The following is a 19,075-nucleotide window of genomic DNA, read 5'->3' as shown; positions in this document are numbered from 1 at the left end:
CTCACTGATACTCACCATCCTCTGCTCGAGTTCCCCCTCTATGTGTTGCTATTGGAAACACATATTGGATATTGATATTGGAAAATACCTACCAGTACAAAGCCAGAGTGATAGTTCTCACCTCATCTGTTTTCCCTTTCATAGGAATCACAATCCTGTACTGCCTCGTTCTCCAAGAACACAATTGTTTCATATTTTTTGTCCTGTTTCCTATTTGTTTACAGTGGAAGGTAAAGTTTAGCATTGGTTACTCTGTCTTGGCAGAAGCAGACATGTATGTTCAACCTATCCTTTTTGTCTCATCCCACCCCGTGTTCAGCCTACATCAAACTACCACTTCCCTACCCCTGGCTAAGCAACTTCTTCTGTTTTAATTTATTTTCCTGCCTTGGTCATTTCCTTTTCATTCAACGTGACCCAACTCTTAGGTCATCTCATCTTTCAAAGTCTTCAATTTTCTGTAGAGATATTTTTTAAACCTCTCTGTCTCTACAGCATATTGTTCACAATACTATAGCATTTATCCCATGGTACTCTCACTATTTGCACATCTCCCCACTAAAATGAATTTCCAATAATAATGAAAATTGCTAACATTTGGATACTTTCTATGTGCCAGATACTGTTCAAAGCACTTTACCTATATTTACCCATTTAATCTTCATAAAACCCTAAGATATGGGTACTATTATTATCCTCATTTTAGAAATGAGGACACTAAAACACAAAGAGGTTAAGGAAGTAGCCTGAGATCACATAGCTTGGTAGTGGCAGAGACAGGATATAAATCTAAACAGTCTGATTCTAGAGCTCATGCTCACTATACCATCTCTGATGAATTTCTGAAGGGAAGCAACTGTGTCTTATTCTTGTTTGTACATTCCATGCCAAGAGCACCTCAAATATTTGTGGAATGAATTAAAATTTTTAATTTTCTCCTAGTCATCCAAAAAAAAAAAAAAAGTCCTTCATAAGTAATGCAGGTTTTCAGTCAGTAATTACAGAACTGAATCTAAAAAGGGTCTTTTATAAACATGGAAGAGACTAAAGTTAAATTTCTAATAATAAATTCAAAGATCTCTGAAGAATTTTAACATGCAGAAAAGACTAATAAGGTTTTATAGGTAGCCAAGTAACTGTAGTGAACTCAGTCAGGAATAAAAAGTCTCTGCCAAGGAATCAACACCCCCTTAGAGAGAGAGATGAAATGTCATAATTTGTCTCCACTAAATGCATACTAAATTAATCCTATCTACCTAAATGTGCAATAGAGATCAAGGCAAAAGTAAAAAGAGTATTTAAACAAAAATGTAATCCTAAAAGCCAATTATGTCAACAGTAATCAATGAAAACAAATAAGGCCATATTGGTCAATGAAATCAACTACGTATAAACAACAAAAATTTAATTCTATATGAGAAAAGTATGTCATTACCTTAGAAACAATAAAGGGTCCTCTATATGATTATTAAGAGCATTTAAGTTCTTGACAGTAGGTATATATAAAACTAAAAGTACTTTAAACAAAATAATACGGGTATCCCCTGCCTTTCAAAAGTTCACGTTAAAGCCACTTTGCTTTACAAAAGGCATACATTAGTACATTTTCACTAACCAAAAGAAATACAAAGACGATTTTCACTTTTATGAAAAAACGCAAAAAGCAAAAATAGCGTTCAATGTTTGTTTTGCAGTGAGCCGTTACAGAAGCAGTGTGCACCCCAAGCAGCGAGAGTGGCACCGCCAAGCTCCTTCCTTGGGAACTACACTCAGCATCTCAGCATCAAGCTGCCATAGCTTTGAACCATGTCTGTGAGCATCTGTGCTTTATCTCAATTTATTTTGTGAATTCGTTAGCAAGATGTGTCCTAAGGTATCAAAAAAAGCCGAAGGGAGATTATTTTTTGGGTCTGGAAACACTCAAAAAAATTTCCATATAAATTAATGGTAATTGCTTCTTTTGCTTGATGCCATTTTGGCTTATGGAAGGTTTCATAGGAATGCTCTACTTTCAGATAGTAGGGGAGATCTGTAATGATTTATACAGAAATTTAAATGATTAAAAATAAAAAAATATATATATTGCACAAGTGGATAATCACATTTAATCAGCAAGATAATAATGAACCATAGGGTACAAGTTGTGAGGAAGTGAAGGTTGATGCACTGTTGCTACTTTCAACCTCCACATTACCAATCTACATCACGTACTGGGGCTTCTATTCCATACTACAGCCCACTGTCCAGCTTGGACAGGTCCACAATCCCTCATCCAAAGTTGGTTTCAACCAATTCAAAATTTTTCTGATTTTAGCAAAGTGCATTTTACCCAGCACTCCAGCAGGATCTGGGGCAGCACCCTGTAATCAAACACATGAATATTTCTGCAGCAAAATGCATGAATATTCACATTAAGTGGAATAAAGAAAGACTATAAATAATCTCACATCAGTTCAGGTCAGATTTATGAGCCTGGAAAAACATTCTGTTTTCTGAGTCTTTAGGATTTTAAAATAGTAGGAAAAGGACTATAGATTTGTGTTACCACATTGCATCCAATCTGCTCATTCCCTGCTTGAGAAATGACAATGGCTCCCTTACCTGCCATATTCAATTACAACGCTAATTTCTGTACTAGTCTAGAAATGGCAACACCTTTGGAAATCATTTATTCAAACTCCTTACTTCATTGCTGAGGAAACGAAAGCCCAGAAAACATGGAATAACTTGCCTAGGGTCATACTGTTACCTACTGACAGAGATGAAACTAGAACATACAGGTGTCCCGTCTCCCAGGCCTACTGCTTGTTTGCTGGTTCATTCACTCACTCATTCTCTCTCTCAATTCAAAGTGATTCTTTTCAGCTTTTTAAAATAATGAAATAATTACAGACTTGCAGAAAGTTACAAAAATAGTATAGAGTCCTATGGATCCTTCATCTGGCCTTCCTCAGTATTCAGCTATAATACAGTATGAAAACCAAAAATTAACATTGGTACATTAGTGTTAACAAAACTACAGACCTAGGGAGTCTGAGTGGCTCAGTTAAGTGTATAGCTTTTGGTTTTGGCTCAGGTCATGATCTCATGGATCGTGAGAGCAAGCCCCACGTAGGGCTCTGCACTCAGCATGGAGTCTGCTTGGATTCTCTCCCTCTGCCCCATCCCCCTGCTCTCTCTCAAAAAAAAATACATAAATCTTTTAAAAAAGAAAAAACTACAGCCTTATCTATTTTCAGCATTTTCCTTAACCTATATTCATTTGTATGTGTATGTGTAGGTGTACATAGTTCTAAGCACCTTTATCCCATGTATAAATTCATGTAACCGCTATTAAAATCAAGATATTGAAATGTTCCATCACCACAACATACCTCTTTGTATTTACACCCTCCCTGCTCCCCACACTGTCCCTGACTCTAGCAAGTATTAACCTGTTCTCCATCTCTACAGTTTTGTCATTTTGAGAATGTTGTATAAATGGAATCATACAGTATCGTAGGGGGTCAAGGGCAGGATATCCCAAGACTGGCTACTTTGGCATGAACATTATTTTGAGTTTAAAGCAATCTACACCCAGCAGATCAAGGAAAAACTCTTTACCTCCCCCTCAGCTGCATGCTCATACCAGGAAGAGAGCTATTAACAGAGATTCCTTTTTACCTAAGAAACTTACCTGAATAATAGGGCAAAATTTGTTTTCCAAACATCTCCTTTCACCTTCCTGCTCATGGTCTTTCTCCCCTTTGTAATACCCAGGCCCCTACCCCTCTCCTCAGCTCATATAACCAACTCCTTGCTTCGTTTCTTTGGAATTTCATGTCTATGTGGATTCCCCATACACACGCTATTAAATTTTATTTTCTCCCGTTAATCTGCCTGTCATTTTGATTCTTAGTCCAGCTAGAAGGACCTTAAAGGGCAGAGGAAATTCTTCCTTTCAACAATATATAAACTTCTGAGATTGACTTTTTCTTTGTGGTAAAACACACATAAAATTTACCATCTTAACCATTTTTAAGTGTACAGTTCAGTATATTCACAATGTTGTGCAACCCATCTCCAGAACTTTTTCATCTTAAAAAACTGAAACTCTATATCCTTTAAATGACAACTTCCCATTTCCCCCTCCTTCCAGCCCCTGCAATCACCATTTTACTTTCTCTGAATGTGACCATTCCAGATACCTCGTATCAATGGAATCATACAGTATCTGTCTTCTTGTGACTGGCTCATTTGACTTAATATAATGTCCTCAAGGTTCACCATGTTACAACATGTGCCAGAATTTCCTTTTTAAGGCTGAATAATATTCCATTATATGTACACAATATTTTGTTTATCCATTCACCTACTGATGGACATCTGGGTTGCTTCGACCTCTAGGCTATTGCAAATAATGCTGCCATGAACATGGGTGAACAGATATTTCTTTGAGACCCTGCTTTCAATTTTTTTGGCTATATACGCAGAAGTGAAATTGTTGGATCACATGGGAATTCTTTCTTTAATTTTTTCTGAGGAACCACCATACTGTATTCTGTAGTGCCTTTTTACATTCCCCCCAGTAGTGTGGATTGACTTATTCTATTTACCATAATTCTTTCCAGATTCATTCAAACTGTTGTATGAATAAATAGGTCAGTTATTTTCATTGTTGAGCAGGGTTTCATTGCATGGCTGCAACACCATTTGTTCAACAATTCACCATTGAATGATATTTGGGTTATTTCCAGTTTTGGGCTATTACATATAAAGTTGCCATAAACATTTGTGTATAGGTTTTGACATAAGTTTTGACTTCTCTGGAATAAATTCTCTGGAGTGTGATTGTTGGGTTGTATGGGAAGTGTATGTTTAATTTTATAAGAAACTGCCAAGCTGTTTCTCAGTGTGGCTGTACCATTTTTATATTTCCATCAGCAATGTTAAAAGAAATCTAGTTTCATTTCTCTGCATCTTTACAAGGACATGAGATTGTCAGTACTTTATATTTTAGCTCATCTAATAGGTAAGTAGCAGTTATCTCATCATGGTTTTCATTTACATTTTTCTAATGGCTAATGTTACATATGCTTACCTGCCACCTTTTCACATACTTACCTGTCATCTTTACAGGCTCTTTTTGCTCATTTTCTAATTGTATTGTTTACTTTTTTACCACTGAGTTTAGAGAGTTCTTTGCATATTCTGGATACAAGTCCTTCAGATATTTGATTTACAAATATTTTCTCCTAATCTCTGGCTAATCTTTTCATTCTATTAAGAGGGTCTTTTACAGAGCAAAGACTCCAATTTTGATGAAGTCGAATTGCTGATTTTTTTTCTCTTATGAAACGGGGTTTTGGTGTTATGTCTAGTAACTGTCTCCCTAGCCCCAGATCCTGGAGATGTTTTCTTCTAAAAGTTATATAGTTTTACATTTCACATTCAAATTCATTTTACATGGATCTCACAGGTATCCATTTTCCTTTTTTTTTTTTCTTAAGGTTTAGGTCAGGGTTCATTTTTTTCGCCAGTGATGTCCAATCATTCCAGCACCTTGTTGGAAAGACTATTCTCCCTCTATTGAATTGCTTTTGCACCTTTGTCAAAAATCAATTGGGCATATTTGTGTGGACCTATTTCTGGGTTCTCTATTCTGTTTCTTCGATCTGTCTATTCCTCTGCCAATACCACACTGTCTTGATCAATGAAATTATATCTAAGACTTAACATTAGGTACAATGATTCCTCCTACTTTCTTTCTTTTTTTTTTTTTTCCTAACATTGTTTTAGCTATTCTAGTTCCTTTCTTGCTGCTCATTTTACTTTACTGCACTTGCTTTTCAGGTCCTCCCTATACCCAGTAGAAGTATGACAGCCTAAGGAAGAAAGGAGAAAAAGAATCACAAAGGAAACAATATGTAATACACTACTACCACCCTAAAATATTACCCATGTAATTTTTTTTAAAGATTTAATTTATTTGAGAGAGAGAGAGAGAAAGAAAGAGAGAGAGAGACAGAAAGCTCAGAGAGAGAGTAAGAAGGAGAAGCAAACTCCCCGCTGAGCCCAACATGGGGCTCAATCCCAGGGCCCTGAGATCATGACCTAAGCTGAATGCATCCACTTAACCAGCTGAGACACCCAGGCACCCCTACCCATGTAATTTCTCTCCACCCATCCTAAGGACATGCCAATTTCTTCATGAAAGATTCTCTACTATTCCAGGCCACTTCAGTATCTCTGAATGAAATAGCTAATATATTCCCACTACTCATTTACCACAAGTCATTTACTTCCTCTGGTAGACAGTTGTAAACATACTCGAGTCCAACACAATGTCTGTTTATCAGGGAACATGGTCCATGTTTTAGACGTCTTTATATTCCTCCATAAGCTTCAGAGCATTGAGCTAATTGAGGATTTTTAAAATCTAATTGGAGTTTACAATATAAAAACCCTAGGAAATCTAGAAGAACAAGGGTAAAAAATTAGCTAATTGCTACACTGTTCCTAGTAATAAGATCATTATTTCACCAAATCTCAAGATTTTCAACTTTTTTTTAAAGATTTATTTATTTATTTATTGGGGAGGAGGGGCAGAGGGAGAGGAGAGAGAATCTGAAGCAGACTCTGCGCCGAGCACAGAGCTCACACGGGGCTCAATCTCATGACCCTGAGATCATGACCTGAGCTGAAATCAAGAGTCTGGTGCTTAACCAACTATGCCACCCAGGCGCCCCAAGATTTTAAATTTAATCTCACTTCTGAATCTATTAGAGTACACTTCTAGGCTCTTTTTCCTTTTCTTGATGAGAAGGTAAAGGAAGAGAAGGTAGTGAATAATAAATTATGGTGATTTCCTTTTTTTCTCCTGCTGTTTGCCAAAAATGACACCCTTCACTTAAATTTTAGGGTATTAGACATGATTCATCTTTAACATACCGTGTAGATTTAAACAAAAAGTAAAATGACCCAAGGGGTTAGAATATTGATTTAAGTAAATAATAGAAACCCAAAATATAAAAGAAACTGTAAAGGAATTTACCAAGTCCAGTTTCCTATGTCTAACTAAATCAACTACAAGGGGTCGTTCTGTCCTTGGCTAACATACATTATCTTCCTCTTAATTATCAATGCTTTGCTGATAAGATTTCAACAAAGCAAGGTGTACATCATTCAAAAAAAATAATTGCTTAATCCATGTTTTTAGCTATAATTTACAATAATCACAGTCTGCCTACCCTTTGGATCAAATGCCTGCTCCACTGCTAAAACAGATAAATATAGGACTTCCTCCCCAAAAGTTTTTTTTTTTTTTTAAGATTTTATTTATTTATTTGACAGAGAGAGACAGCCAGTGAGAGAAGGAACACAAGCAGGGGGAGTGGGAGAGGAAGAAGCAGACTTCCAGCAGAGGAGCCTGATGTGGGACTCGATCCCAGAACACCAGGATCATGCCCTGAGCCGAAGGCAGACGCTTAACGACTGCGCTACCCAAGCGCCCCTCCTCCCCAAAAGTTTTTTGTTCACTGACTGCCTGTGAGTTCAGACTGCTTAAATAAATAATCTGTGATACACTATCAAAGTATCATAAAACTACATGCACATTAGCTCTTTCCTTTCTCACAAAATAAAACAATTCATATATGTTACCATATATGGTAACACCTTTGCTGCAACTTAATTATTTTGTTCCTCTCCAATTCTCTCACTGTAGTATGGTATTGGGCAGGCAGGGCAGGCTACAACCAGGAAATTGTTAGAGCCATTAGTCTTATTAAGCTTTCATCTAGTGTGTCTCTGGTGGCTTCAGAAGGGATCTTCTCCAACAACCCACCTGATGCTCTGGCAACTAAGTAGATGGATTACAATTCTCACAATATACACATTAATAGGGCCTTTTCCAGCTCTGCCCTTTTCACGTCAACGTTTTATTACAAAGACAATAATACGCATGATGCAGTGTACTACTTACTACAAACCCTACCACTACTAACACTACCATTCCCACCACACACAGTGAAACCCACTATTTGATTAGCAAATTTAAGAAACTTCAAGGTTCTAGTGCTACGAGAACATGAAGTAATCTGAACTCAGACATTGCTCATGAGAGTGTCCGCTGGTACAATCACTCTGGAAAACAATTTGCTATTATTTACTAAAACTGAACACGTGCATACACTCCTCCTCCATCTATTCTCTCAAGACAAGTACACCTGGAGACACGTGAAGCACATTCACCGCAGCATTTTTCATAACACAAAATGCAAACCACCCAAATGCTGATTGAAAGAAGGCTGTGGCATATTCGCACAATAGGATTTCATACACCATGAGTGAAAACATACATCATGAGTAAAAAACTCATGAAGTATAATTAAACACGACATGGATGAATCTTAGGAACAATTATGGATAAAAAGTAAGCATAGCAGACTACAAGCAATAAACTACCATATTTATAAATTTCAAAAGTGAGCAAAATTTAACATGTTATTATTTAGAGAAACACCAATATAACTTTTAAAAAGGAAAAATAAGCACAAAATCCAGTACACTGGCGTTCAGGGACATGGACTGGGGAGTACAGATAATTTCAAAAGGATTGGTAGTTACAGTTTTTAAATTGGATGGTAAGCTCATTAGTTTCATTACTAAACTTTAAAACATGTAAGTACGTGTGTGTGTGTTTTGAGTGTATATCATCTAAAATCTACAGAGAATTAACATTCCACAGAGAATTACATCTACAGAGAATTAACATACACAGGACAGGTTTAGCCCACTCATGCCAACAAGTAAAATCACTTTATTATTGCTATTTGGTCACCTCTGTAGTAACAAAGAAATGACAGGCGTCTCAAAAAATTATAGCAAGAGGGTGAGCAAGGAAAGTGGGGGTGGCTATAAAAGGGCAATGTAAGGGATCCTTGTAGTGACTTGACTATATCAATTTCAATGATCTACTTGTGATATTGTACTACAGTTGTGCAAGATGTTACCACTGGGAGAAGCTGGATAAAGGATACATTGGATCTCTGTATTATTTCTTCCAACAGCATGTGAATCTACAATTATCTCAAAGTATAAGTTTAATTAAAAAAAGGAAAATGGGGGGGCGCCTGGGTGGCATAGCGGTTAAGCGTCTGCCTTTGGCTCAGGGCGTGATCCCGGCGTTATGGGATCGAGCCCCATATCAGGCTCTTCTGCTGTGAGCCTGCTTCTTCCTCTCCCACTCCCCCCTGCTTGTGTTCCCTCTCTTGCTGGCTGCCTCTATCTCTGTCAAATGAATAAATAAAATCTTTAAAAAAAAAAAAAAAAGGAAAATGGGGGAAAAAAGATAATTTTTGTCCAGGGTTTCTCCACCTTGGTACTATTGACATTGGGAGGCCCATAATTCTTCATTGTAGGGCTGTGCTGGGCATTACAGGGTGTTCCCTGGCCTCTACCTACTAAATGCCAATAGCATGCCCCAGGTATGACATCTCCATATACTACCAAGTGTTCCCCTAGGGAGCAAAACTGCCCCATCTGAGAACTACAGCTCTACCCACAAAAGCAAGAGCTGTGGAAATGTTCCCAGTTGAAGAAGATGAAAGAGACACGACAACTAACTGTAATATGTGATCCTAGGCTAGATCCTGTACTAGAAAGGGAAGAATACTATAAAGGACATTTCTGGGTCAATTAAAAAAACTGGGATATCAATGGTATAAAGTATTATATCAATATTTAATGTGTTTAAATTGATTACTATAAAGAATATTTCTATTCTTAGGAAATACACGATTAAGTATTTAGGCATAAAGGACCTCGATGTATGCAATCTACTCTCAAATGAGTCATTAAAAATGTGTGTATTTTAGATATACATGTAAATAGTATGTATATATGTTCAGAATAGGGAATCTGATTAAAAGATATGCAGGTGTGTTCTTTGTACTATTTTTATTCTTGCAAATTTTCAACATGCTTGAAATTATTTACAAATAAAAAAGGGTTTTGTTCGTTTGTTTTTACTGGAAGCATAAATTGTGGTCTTAAAATCCTAATGGTAAGTTTCACAATTCAGAATAAGTGATAAAAGTCCCAAGAGGATAGTGACTACTGACTGGATAGATTCCTACTTTAAGCCTGGGATATTCGTTGGAAAGAACCGTCTACCTTCAACATATCTCCTCCTTTCCATTTTTTCTGCTGGCAACCACTTGAACAGTGCGGAACCGAAAATCAATTTATCCCATTTTAAAAAGACCGTTTCTAGAAAGTGACTCAGACCCACATCCCTACTCGATTTCTCTACAACTCACTGAGGCATCTTTGCCCTTAATAATTAAGAAGCAAAAACACGAAGAGTACAAGTGTTTCTCAAAAGAAAACCACTTATCCGCTCAGCTGAGCAAATGGAGAAAGAAAGTTAAGGTGAGTGGACTAGAGAAGAGACAACATCAAATATTCAGGAGAGCTAAGGAAAGGAAGGAGTAAAAAGAAATAAGCAGGGGGCCAGTCTGAGCAAGGCAGGGAGTGTCGGCCAGGAAAAAGGACTCGAGTGGGTGCGAGTGTGTCAAGAGGAGAGGAGTATAGCTCACCTGGCCGTGGTAAGCAGAGGGTGCTGAGTCCCCACCAGTTTCCGCACCTGCAGAGCGATGTTGCTGAGCTCGTCGCTCAGCAGACAGCGGAGGCTCATGAAGGACGTGGGATAGCCCACGATCTTCTCCGCCTCTGACACCACTTGGTTCCAGTGGGCCGGGGACCTGGAGGACTGACCACGCCAGGAGCCCACCGAGGAGATGGTATCGAGGGACGGGGACCACCACAAGCGACGCGGGGAACCCGACACCCCGAGATAACGGGGCAAGCGCAATAGCAGCTGCCGAAGGCTCATAGTTTGAGTCTGGGAGTGTCAGGGACTTGGGGGTGTCCGGAGGTGGCGCGGGGAACAAACCAGGGGCAGAGGAGGAACTAGAAGAAAGCGGCAACTCCTGACCCTCAGAGAAGGGTGAGTTCCTCGAACTGTGACCAGAAATGCACTTTAACTGCAGCTTTCAGCGCTTCGGGGTACACCAACAACTGCCCGAGCTCAGTACTGCCCCCGGCCATCTGGGTAGAAACCACGGCCGCCTCCTAAATGGGGGACGCCATATTGGCGGGATGGAATACGGTCTGTCGTAAAGACAGAGGCGGGCAGTTAAGGAGTAAAGAATGTTCCCTACTTTACGGCGCAGTCGTGAACGCCCTTGAAGGGGCGGGGCTTTGGAGATATGCCCCGGAAGGTGAGGGGTAGGGCGAAAGCTTAAGCTCCTCCCACACCCCGTGAGGACGCAGGGTTGGGAAGACCTGGGTTTCCCGGGTTTGGGGTGGGGCGTGGGCGCTGCTGAGTGGTGCTCTCGCGCCCGGACCTTGGGCCCAGTCTGATTCATCAGGGCCAGCGCAACGCCCAGCACGGAGTGGCGCACACAAATATTTGTGTTATGAATGAGGGTCGGTGTCTACCAAGTCTCTTTTCGCGGCTCCCAGCCCGCCCGGAAGGAAGGGCTCTGGGCGGAGGTGCGGGTTACTTTGGGAAGTCTCTCACAGCTGTCCCTCATCCCCTGGCAGGGCTAGTGGACGGGCGTGAGCGCGGCCCTTAGGGCAGGTGGCTTTAGGGAGCTACGGACCGCTACTCAGTAGTGGGACGAAGTCTAGGGGTGGGACTGAGCCCTCTTTGCCCTCAGTTCCCAGCCAGACGGAAGGTGGCTGGCCCGGCGGAAAGGGTTCTTTTTCCCAAGGAATGCCGTTGATCTTGTCGCATCACCAGCCTCGCCGCTGAGCCTCGGTTCCCCCTGTGTACGGCCCAGGCAAAGCAGCCGTACCTCCACAGGGGTGCAGAGAGGCCCGCGCCCACCCTCTCTCGTCTTTTTCTTCGAAAGGACTCTCTGTTCACCATCCAGGATTCAAAACTGTATCACCGACCGTAGTGCTTTTCACTTACAACTCATGTTATTAGCTCATTTTATCCTCACAACTCCATTAAGTAGATTGTGTTAGTATTCTTCTCTGTGTTTCGTGTGAAAAAACTGAGGCACAACCAAGTTGTGTACATTGTCAAAGGCCACACTAGACAAGGATGTTATCGCAGACAATCAGGTTTCTGAATCCACGCTCTTAACCACAGCATTACGCCAAGTAACCTACCAACTACCCTTTACTCTTCACTGCTGAGGGGAAGCAGTCAATGTGGTTACCATTCAGACAATGCTGCCTTTTCTTTTTTCAGGTATATCTAGTATCCTGCCCCTTTTCACATCATCCAAAACAAGTGTTAAAAACAAAACCAAACCTCTTTGGGGGTGCCAGGTGACTCAGTCAGTCAGGTTATGATCCCAGAGTCCTAGGATACAGCCCTGCCTTGGGCTCCTGCTGAGCCTGGAGCTTCTCCCTCCTCCCTTACCCCCCGCCTTGCTCTGGCGCGCTCTCTCTCTCTCTCTCTCTAATAAATAAATAAATAAACAAACAGACCCTTGTTAATAATGAAAGATATATTACCCAGTTTTACACTCTTAAAAATAGCCTGTAAAACTCTTCAACTTTCAAAATGCTTTCAAAGTTATGATTGATATTTTTAAAATTAGTATCATGCACAATACTGGTCTAGATTCGGGCTACATATAAAAATCCAGACTTTAAAAAAGATTAAATTAAAGAGTAATTACTCACTTTGCAGAAAGATGCTTTTCTCTACAAATGTTTAGCCTCAGACTCCCTTTGAATAGTAAATTTCCCTTGTGATTTAAAAATCCGGTTTTATTTCCAAAAATTCACTTTAGGCATAACTTTTCAGGGGTACATTTTAGATGAATTAAGCTTGTAAGTGTTAAACAGTCTTTGCCCACAAAATAAGTAAGGCAAGCTGAAGTTCAAAATAATTCTTGTGCAAGAGATAACAAACTCCTGGCAATAAAATTCAGCTCTGTTCTAGATGAAAATAAACGTGGAGAGTGAGATACCTTGCCATTTCAAAAAGTTCCAAGGCCTGAGCTTCTGGGTTATCCAAGGTGAAAGAAGTCATGAAAAAATGAAGAGAGATAAAGACTGAATGTGATAGATTGTGCACCTGAGGCCGTTTCTTCAGAATCATGGAACCTTAAGACCAACTTTTCATGCAATTTCCTTAATACCAATTCACAGCATGTACTTTAATTTCTCCACAGAAGCCAAATGCATTATTCTCTGGTCATACTCTATTAACCAAGTTTTTGATTATTCATGGGACTTTTGGTCCCATTTACTTTAAATAATCTGCACTTTCTTTTATACTTACAGTTAAAAGGTTGCATTATACCTAATGATGATCAGTTTTTAGAAGGTTAAAATGGTATTTATTCTTTAATCTTCCAGATAAATATATAACTCCTTTGAGTCTTTCTGACTAAAGAGCTTTTTGAATTGATAGTGACTTTTGGAGGAGCAAGGAGAGGAAGTCTCTGTGATTCTGCCATTCCTCTGCCCCTGGTAATACTCATTTTGAAGATGTCTGTGAATCTGCGCATAAAGAATGTAGCAGAGTTTCTCACCCTTAGTACTACTGACATTTGAAAGCATGGAATTCTTTGTGGTGGGGGAGGGCTGTCCTGTGCATGGTAGGAAGTTTAGCATCATCCCTGGCTTCCATTCACTATAAGCCAGCAGTACCCCCCACCAAGGCTGTGACAACCGATGTGTCTCAGGACATTGCCAGATGTCCTGGGGGCAAAATCACCCATGGGAACATAGGGAAATGGGAGATGCTAAAAACAAACAAACAAAAACAAAACAAAGAAACAAAAAACAAGGACCATTGATGACACGGACACTCACAAAGCAGCAAAAGAAGAGGTCCTGTGTGTGAGTAGCCCTGCGGGTTAAAATGGTCACTCCACAATCTGTGGAAACTTCCAGCCATACACAGGGACTTCTCCATCTCCTTGGGTTTGGGGTTGTTTAGGAGACATCGAGCTGACAAAAGATGGTTGCGGTTCCTCCTCCACCTTTCTCAGGATCCTGAAGTTGGTAAAGTACCAGTAGATTTCACTTACTGTCCTGTCCACATTCTGCTGAACTTAGAAACAAGTGAAGTTATATTTGATGTCCTTTTCATTGGCTGGAAACCTAAACCAGCCTTTGGAAGTAAAAGGTCTTAACAAGGATGGTGTATGCTCTGGGCTTTGGCATTTCCATGATTAGGTGAGTGGACATAGATAGGGACACGCAGCCACCCTTCTACCATCCTCAACACAATCACCTATTGTTTATGCTAAGAGAGTTCCTCCAAAAGCAGTTGAAAAGCATTGGGGTATATCTCGGGGCAAAATGATAAAAGGAGGCAAGTAATCAGATTAGCAACAACCCAAAAGTTTGACCGTCTCCTAGGCTGTTGGCTATGGAGAACAGGGACAGCACATATTGCTAGGGAGATTGTAAAATAGTTCACAGCATCTATGGAAGGGAATTTGATAATCCCTAGAAAAATTACCTATGCATTTATACTTTGGCCCAGAAATCCCAATTCTAGGAACCCTTTCCAAAATACAAAATGAGTTTTGTGCAAGATTATTTCTTGCAATATAATTTGTAATCACAAAAGATTAGAAACAAACCAAACAACCACAAGTAGGGGAGTGGTTGAATAAACTGGAGTAGATCCATATAATGAAATACACCGTGTAGCTCTGAAAAAGAATGAGGGCCATCTCTACACCGATGTAATGGGAGCTCCAGAATATGGGTTAGCTTTAAAACAACAACAGCAACCAAAAACACACCAAGACGCAGAACAGTACAGTGTGTTTTTGGGAAGATAGGTGAACTACAAATATACACTTGCCTATATATTTAGGTTGGGAAGAAACAGCTGGAGGGGACAGGCATGGAACAGACTACCCTGAATATACCTTGACTATATAGTTTTGGGTGTAAAGTCATGTATATGCACTACGGTATTGGACAACTAACAAAGACAACAGTCTCAAGTCTTTCATTACACAATTTGTAAAAAGTAATTAATTGTCCTAGATGTTTCAACTGCATATCCCAATTTCTCATTTGTTATTTAACTTTGTTTAGTTTTTGGTTCTTTTGTTGTTCTGTTTTTCATTTTTTGTTATTGCTATAAAAGTTTCTATATTTAAAAAAATAAAGTCATGGACATGTTTTACATATCCAAAATAATTTTAAATTCTAAAGAAAAATGTAATTACTAAAATTTGAAAACAAGCTGAAGCAAATGACCTAAATGTATATTAAGTGGGTGGCATAACCACAGCAAGTAAATAATTAAATGACTTTAGAAAATAGTGTTTTTACAGTGCATTTATAGTGGAGTATGTTCTCAGGATAAATAAACCTACAAAGAAATCTTAAACTTCAATCTGCAGTCTTACCGCTGGTAGAAATATAGATATTATTATCTTCAAATGATTCTTATACATTGTAGGTAAAAACAAATGTTAGAATTGTTAAGAATGATGAGGAAGTAGAATCCTTGTAAAATTAAAGTTAAATTGGAAATAGTATGAACTTACAATTTTCCTTTTCAAAAATGTTTCTTATGTCCCAATAAGAAAAATTTTACATTGGGGGGGTGGCAGAGAAGCGTTTACTTGTTTTGTCCCTTGAAAAGGCCTAGAGATAATGATACTCTTACAGCAATGAGCACCTTTAGTATTCATAATCATACTTTCAATACATCATTCCCTGTTAAAAGGGACCAGTACTTTAGAAGAATGGCAGATTTCAGGTCTGGGGCAAGAAATGTGCATGATGGGGGCGCCTGGGTGGCACAGTGGTTAAGCGTCTGCCTTCGGCTCAGGGCGTGATCCCGGCGTTATGGGATCGAGCCCCACATCAGGCTCCTCTGCTATGAGCCTGCTTCTTCCTCTCCCACTCCCCCTGCTTGTGTTCCCTCTCTCGCTGGCTGTCTCTATCTCTGTCAAATAAATAAATAAAATCTTAAAAAAAAAAAAGAAAGAAAAGAAATGTGCACGATGAGCCTGGGACACCCTGTTGTGCCAGAAATCAGGGAATCTATTATAGTCTAAAGTCTAATGGATCAGATCAAAGGGACAAAGGGATAAGCATAAAGGAGCTCCCACTAGCTGAAAAGGGGACGGCCTGAGCATCAAAACAGAGTAAGAACTACAACTGATCGAAATTCATTGATGACATATAAATCCTTGAGTTCGTTATTAGACAAAACTAGGACAGTACTCTGAATATTTTCAATATCATGAAAGAATTGAACATTTATCCTGCCTTCCTGTAGGAATTGTATTTAGTGGTGTCTTAGTCTGGCTCACCGCCTTGAGAGCTGAACCCGAGACAAGGGCTTACTTTTAGGTAGTTTATTTTGGATAGCCATCTCAGGAAGCAGCAGTGGGTGACTAGGGAGAGTGAATCACAGGAGGTCTAATACAAGGGTGTCTCTGAGTTAGTCATCGCTGTGGGCAATGAGGCCTTGAGCCTGCTGGGACTCTGAGTTGCCATGTAGAATATACTTCATAACCGTCAGCTTGATGCAAGGGAGGAGCAGTTGTTGACCAGCTCCCAGCCCCCATTGGTCCAAATTCCCCCCTTGGGGCATTGGCCCCCTCACACTTCTAAGCTGTCATGTGAATGCCAGGCAGATATCCCACCCTCGTGAAGTAAGAGGACCTCAGGGGCAGAACGTGACATGTATGCGGTGCATAAGTGGAGAAGTGCTGTCAGGTTACGCCTGAAGGAAGCAGGTTGCTTCAGCCATGGCTGTCTCGAGAGGCAGGCTGTGAAACTGGATGTGAAACAGGGCACAAGCCACTTCCCACAGACAGTCGGGGCTGCTGAGGGAAAGTTCTTAAGAACATAATTCCATCTAATAAAAGAGGAAGAAATCAACATATTGTGCTTCCTTATGAAATAATCGATTCAGGCAACGATTATCAAAAGATGAGAGGCTGATGGGAAAGTGCAGAGGAGCAGTGGGGACACCGCTTGCACCATAACTGACGTCAGCATCACTAGGCATGGGGGGTCCACACAGCTGTGCCTCCTGATGTGGTGCATTATGAAGCATACAGCACCGCCTAGGAAGTATTTTTGCCAAAATAGTTGAATCTAAATCTCATCAAGCCGATAAGTCTAACTTCCAATTTTCTAGAATGATAGGAGAAGGTGGGACAAGTAAAAGAGCTTCCCAAGGAAACAAGCAGACCAATCCAGCCTGTTGGATGTCCTCCAGCCAGCTGACTAGGTTTCCTCAACAAGACAAGGGGATAAGACGGGGTGTGGAAAAGGACTCCTGTAGACTGAGATTTTGAGACGCATAACAAGCGTAAAGTGTGGACCTTACTGGATCTTGATTCTAACAAACCAACTGTAAAAAGTAAATTAGGAGGCGATTAAAGAAGTTTGAATTATAGTTTTGGTACATTAGATATTACAAGGGAATTATTAACCTTACGTGTGTGTCTATTAGAAAATTTCCATGTTTTTAACTGTATAGGGATAAAACAATACAATGTCAGGAATTTTCTTTAAGACACTTCTGGAGAGAAAAAAAGCAAGTATGCTAAAATCTACAAAGTTGCTGATTCTGGATAATGAGTATATCGCATTCATTACACTAATCTGTTTTGTATATATGTTTGACTATTTTCATAATAAAAGATTTTTAAAGAGGCAAGTAAATATCCTTATTCTTTTTTAAAAATGGAAGCAAGTCAAATGACTTGCCCAAATTCATAAAGCTGGAAAGTGGTAGAGGTAAGAATTAAAGCTCAAACTCATCTCACTCCCCCGTGTCCTCTTGTCTTCAGAACTGAATGCGCTTATTTATTTATTCATTTATTTTCCAACCCAAGTGCACGTAATTGCTTCTTGACACACTTTTATCATTGGTCCATGCATTGTGCTTTTCTGTTTTATTGTGGCGGTAAACAGCCTCCAGATGGTGCCCAATGACCCCCGCCTCCTGGTGGTCACACCTGGTGTTGACCCCTTCCACATGGTCTTGTGGTTGATCTGCGTCATCAATAGTATGTGGCAGAAATGATGGTGTGTCACTTTTGATATTAGTTTTATAAAAGACATTGCAGTTTCCATCTCAGGCCCTCTCTTCCTTGGGCTCGCTCTTATTCATGCTCTCTCCCTCCCTCCCTCTCTATCTCCCCCCCCCACACACACACTTTACTTGCTCTGAGAGAAGCCATGTCATGAGTAGTTCTATGAAGAGGCCCGTATGGTGAGGAACTGAGCCTCATGCCAACAGCCATGTGAATGAGCCATCTTGGAAGTGGATCCTCCAGCTCCTTCAGAGACGGCAGCCCTGACTCATAGCTTTACTATAACCTCATGGGAAACCCTGAGCCAAAACCGCCAGACTAGGATGCACACAGATTCCTGACCCTCAAAACTTTGTGAAATCACAAATGTTTATTTTTTTTTAAGATTTTATTTATTTATTTGACAGACAGAGAGCACAAACGGGGAGAGGCAGAGCACGCAGAAGGCTCCCCGCTGAGCAGGGAGCCCTGATGCAGGGCTCCATCCTGGGACTCCAAGATCATGACCTGAACTGAAGGCAGACGCTTAACCGACTGAGCCACCCAGGTGTCCCAGATACTTATTGTTTTAAGCTGCTAAGTTATGGGGTAATTTATACTGCAATAAATGACTAATACAATGATCTGCTGATCTTTGTGTAATGCAATACATGCAGGGAACCCACCACCAACACAGGAACTAGAATATTGACAATAGACTTGTCAGTGTGGACTTCTCCATTCTATTCTCCTTCCTCAACCCAAAGTTATCTTTATCTGGAATCTTGTATTTATCATTCTCTCTATTATCTCTATCTATTATCTGTTATCTCTATCATGATTTAAAAAATAAGCTAATAATATATGCATTTCTTTAAAGTATATTATTTATATGTATTTGTTATTTTATCTTGAAAAAAGATTCCATGCTAAGTGTAATTTCCTGTGACCTCTTTTCTTTACATAATGTTATTTTACTGAGATTCATCCATATCGGTGTGTATAGTGGCAGTTTATTTGTTTTGACTGCTGTATAATTTCCACTGAGTGAA

At 39.9% G+C, this 19,075-nt stretch overlaps 1 protein-coding gene across 3 annotated transcripts in view; it reads right to left on the bottom strand.

Moving 5' to 3' along the window:
- PDSS2 (decaprenyl diphosphate synthase subunit 2) overlaps positions 1–11,161 on the bottom strand; it is a 234,171-nt gene extending 223,010 nt beyond the window's left edge. For 2 of the 3 annotated variants that reach the window (XR_008959010.1, XR_008959011.1), the window contains exon 1: positions 10,581–11,143. Coding sequence is in view for 1 of the 3 variants with exons in the window: in XM_026511702.4 (XP_026367487.1) it covers positions 10,581–10,876 (296 nt within the window). In the remaining 2 variants the exon portion in view is untranslated. Of the gene's footprint in view, positions 1–10,580 lie in introns of all 3 variants that reach the window. The other variant, XM_026511702.4, reaches the window with a different exon arrangement.
- Positions 11,162–19,075: the final 7,914 nt, after the last annotated feature.

This window comes from Ursus arctos, unplaced genomic scaffold (genome assembly GCF_023065955.2).
Source record: "Ursus arctos isolate Adak ecotype North America unplaced genomic scaffold, UrsArc2.0 scaffold_13, whole genome shotgun sequence".
NCBI classification, from domain to species: Eukaryota; Metazoa; Chordata; class Mammalia; order Carnivora; family Ursidae; genus Ursus; species Ursus arctos.
Note: the sequence above shows the minus strand (reverse complement) of the source record. Positions and strands in the feature narration are given on the sequence as shown.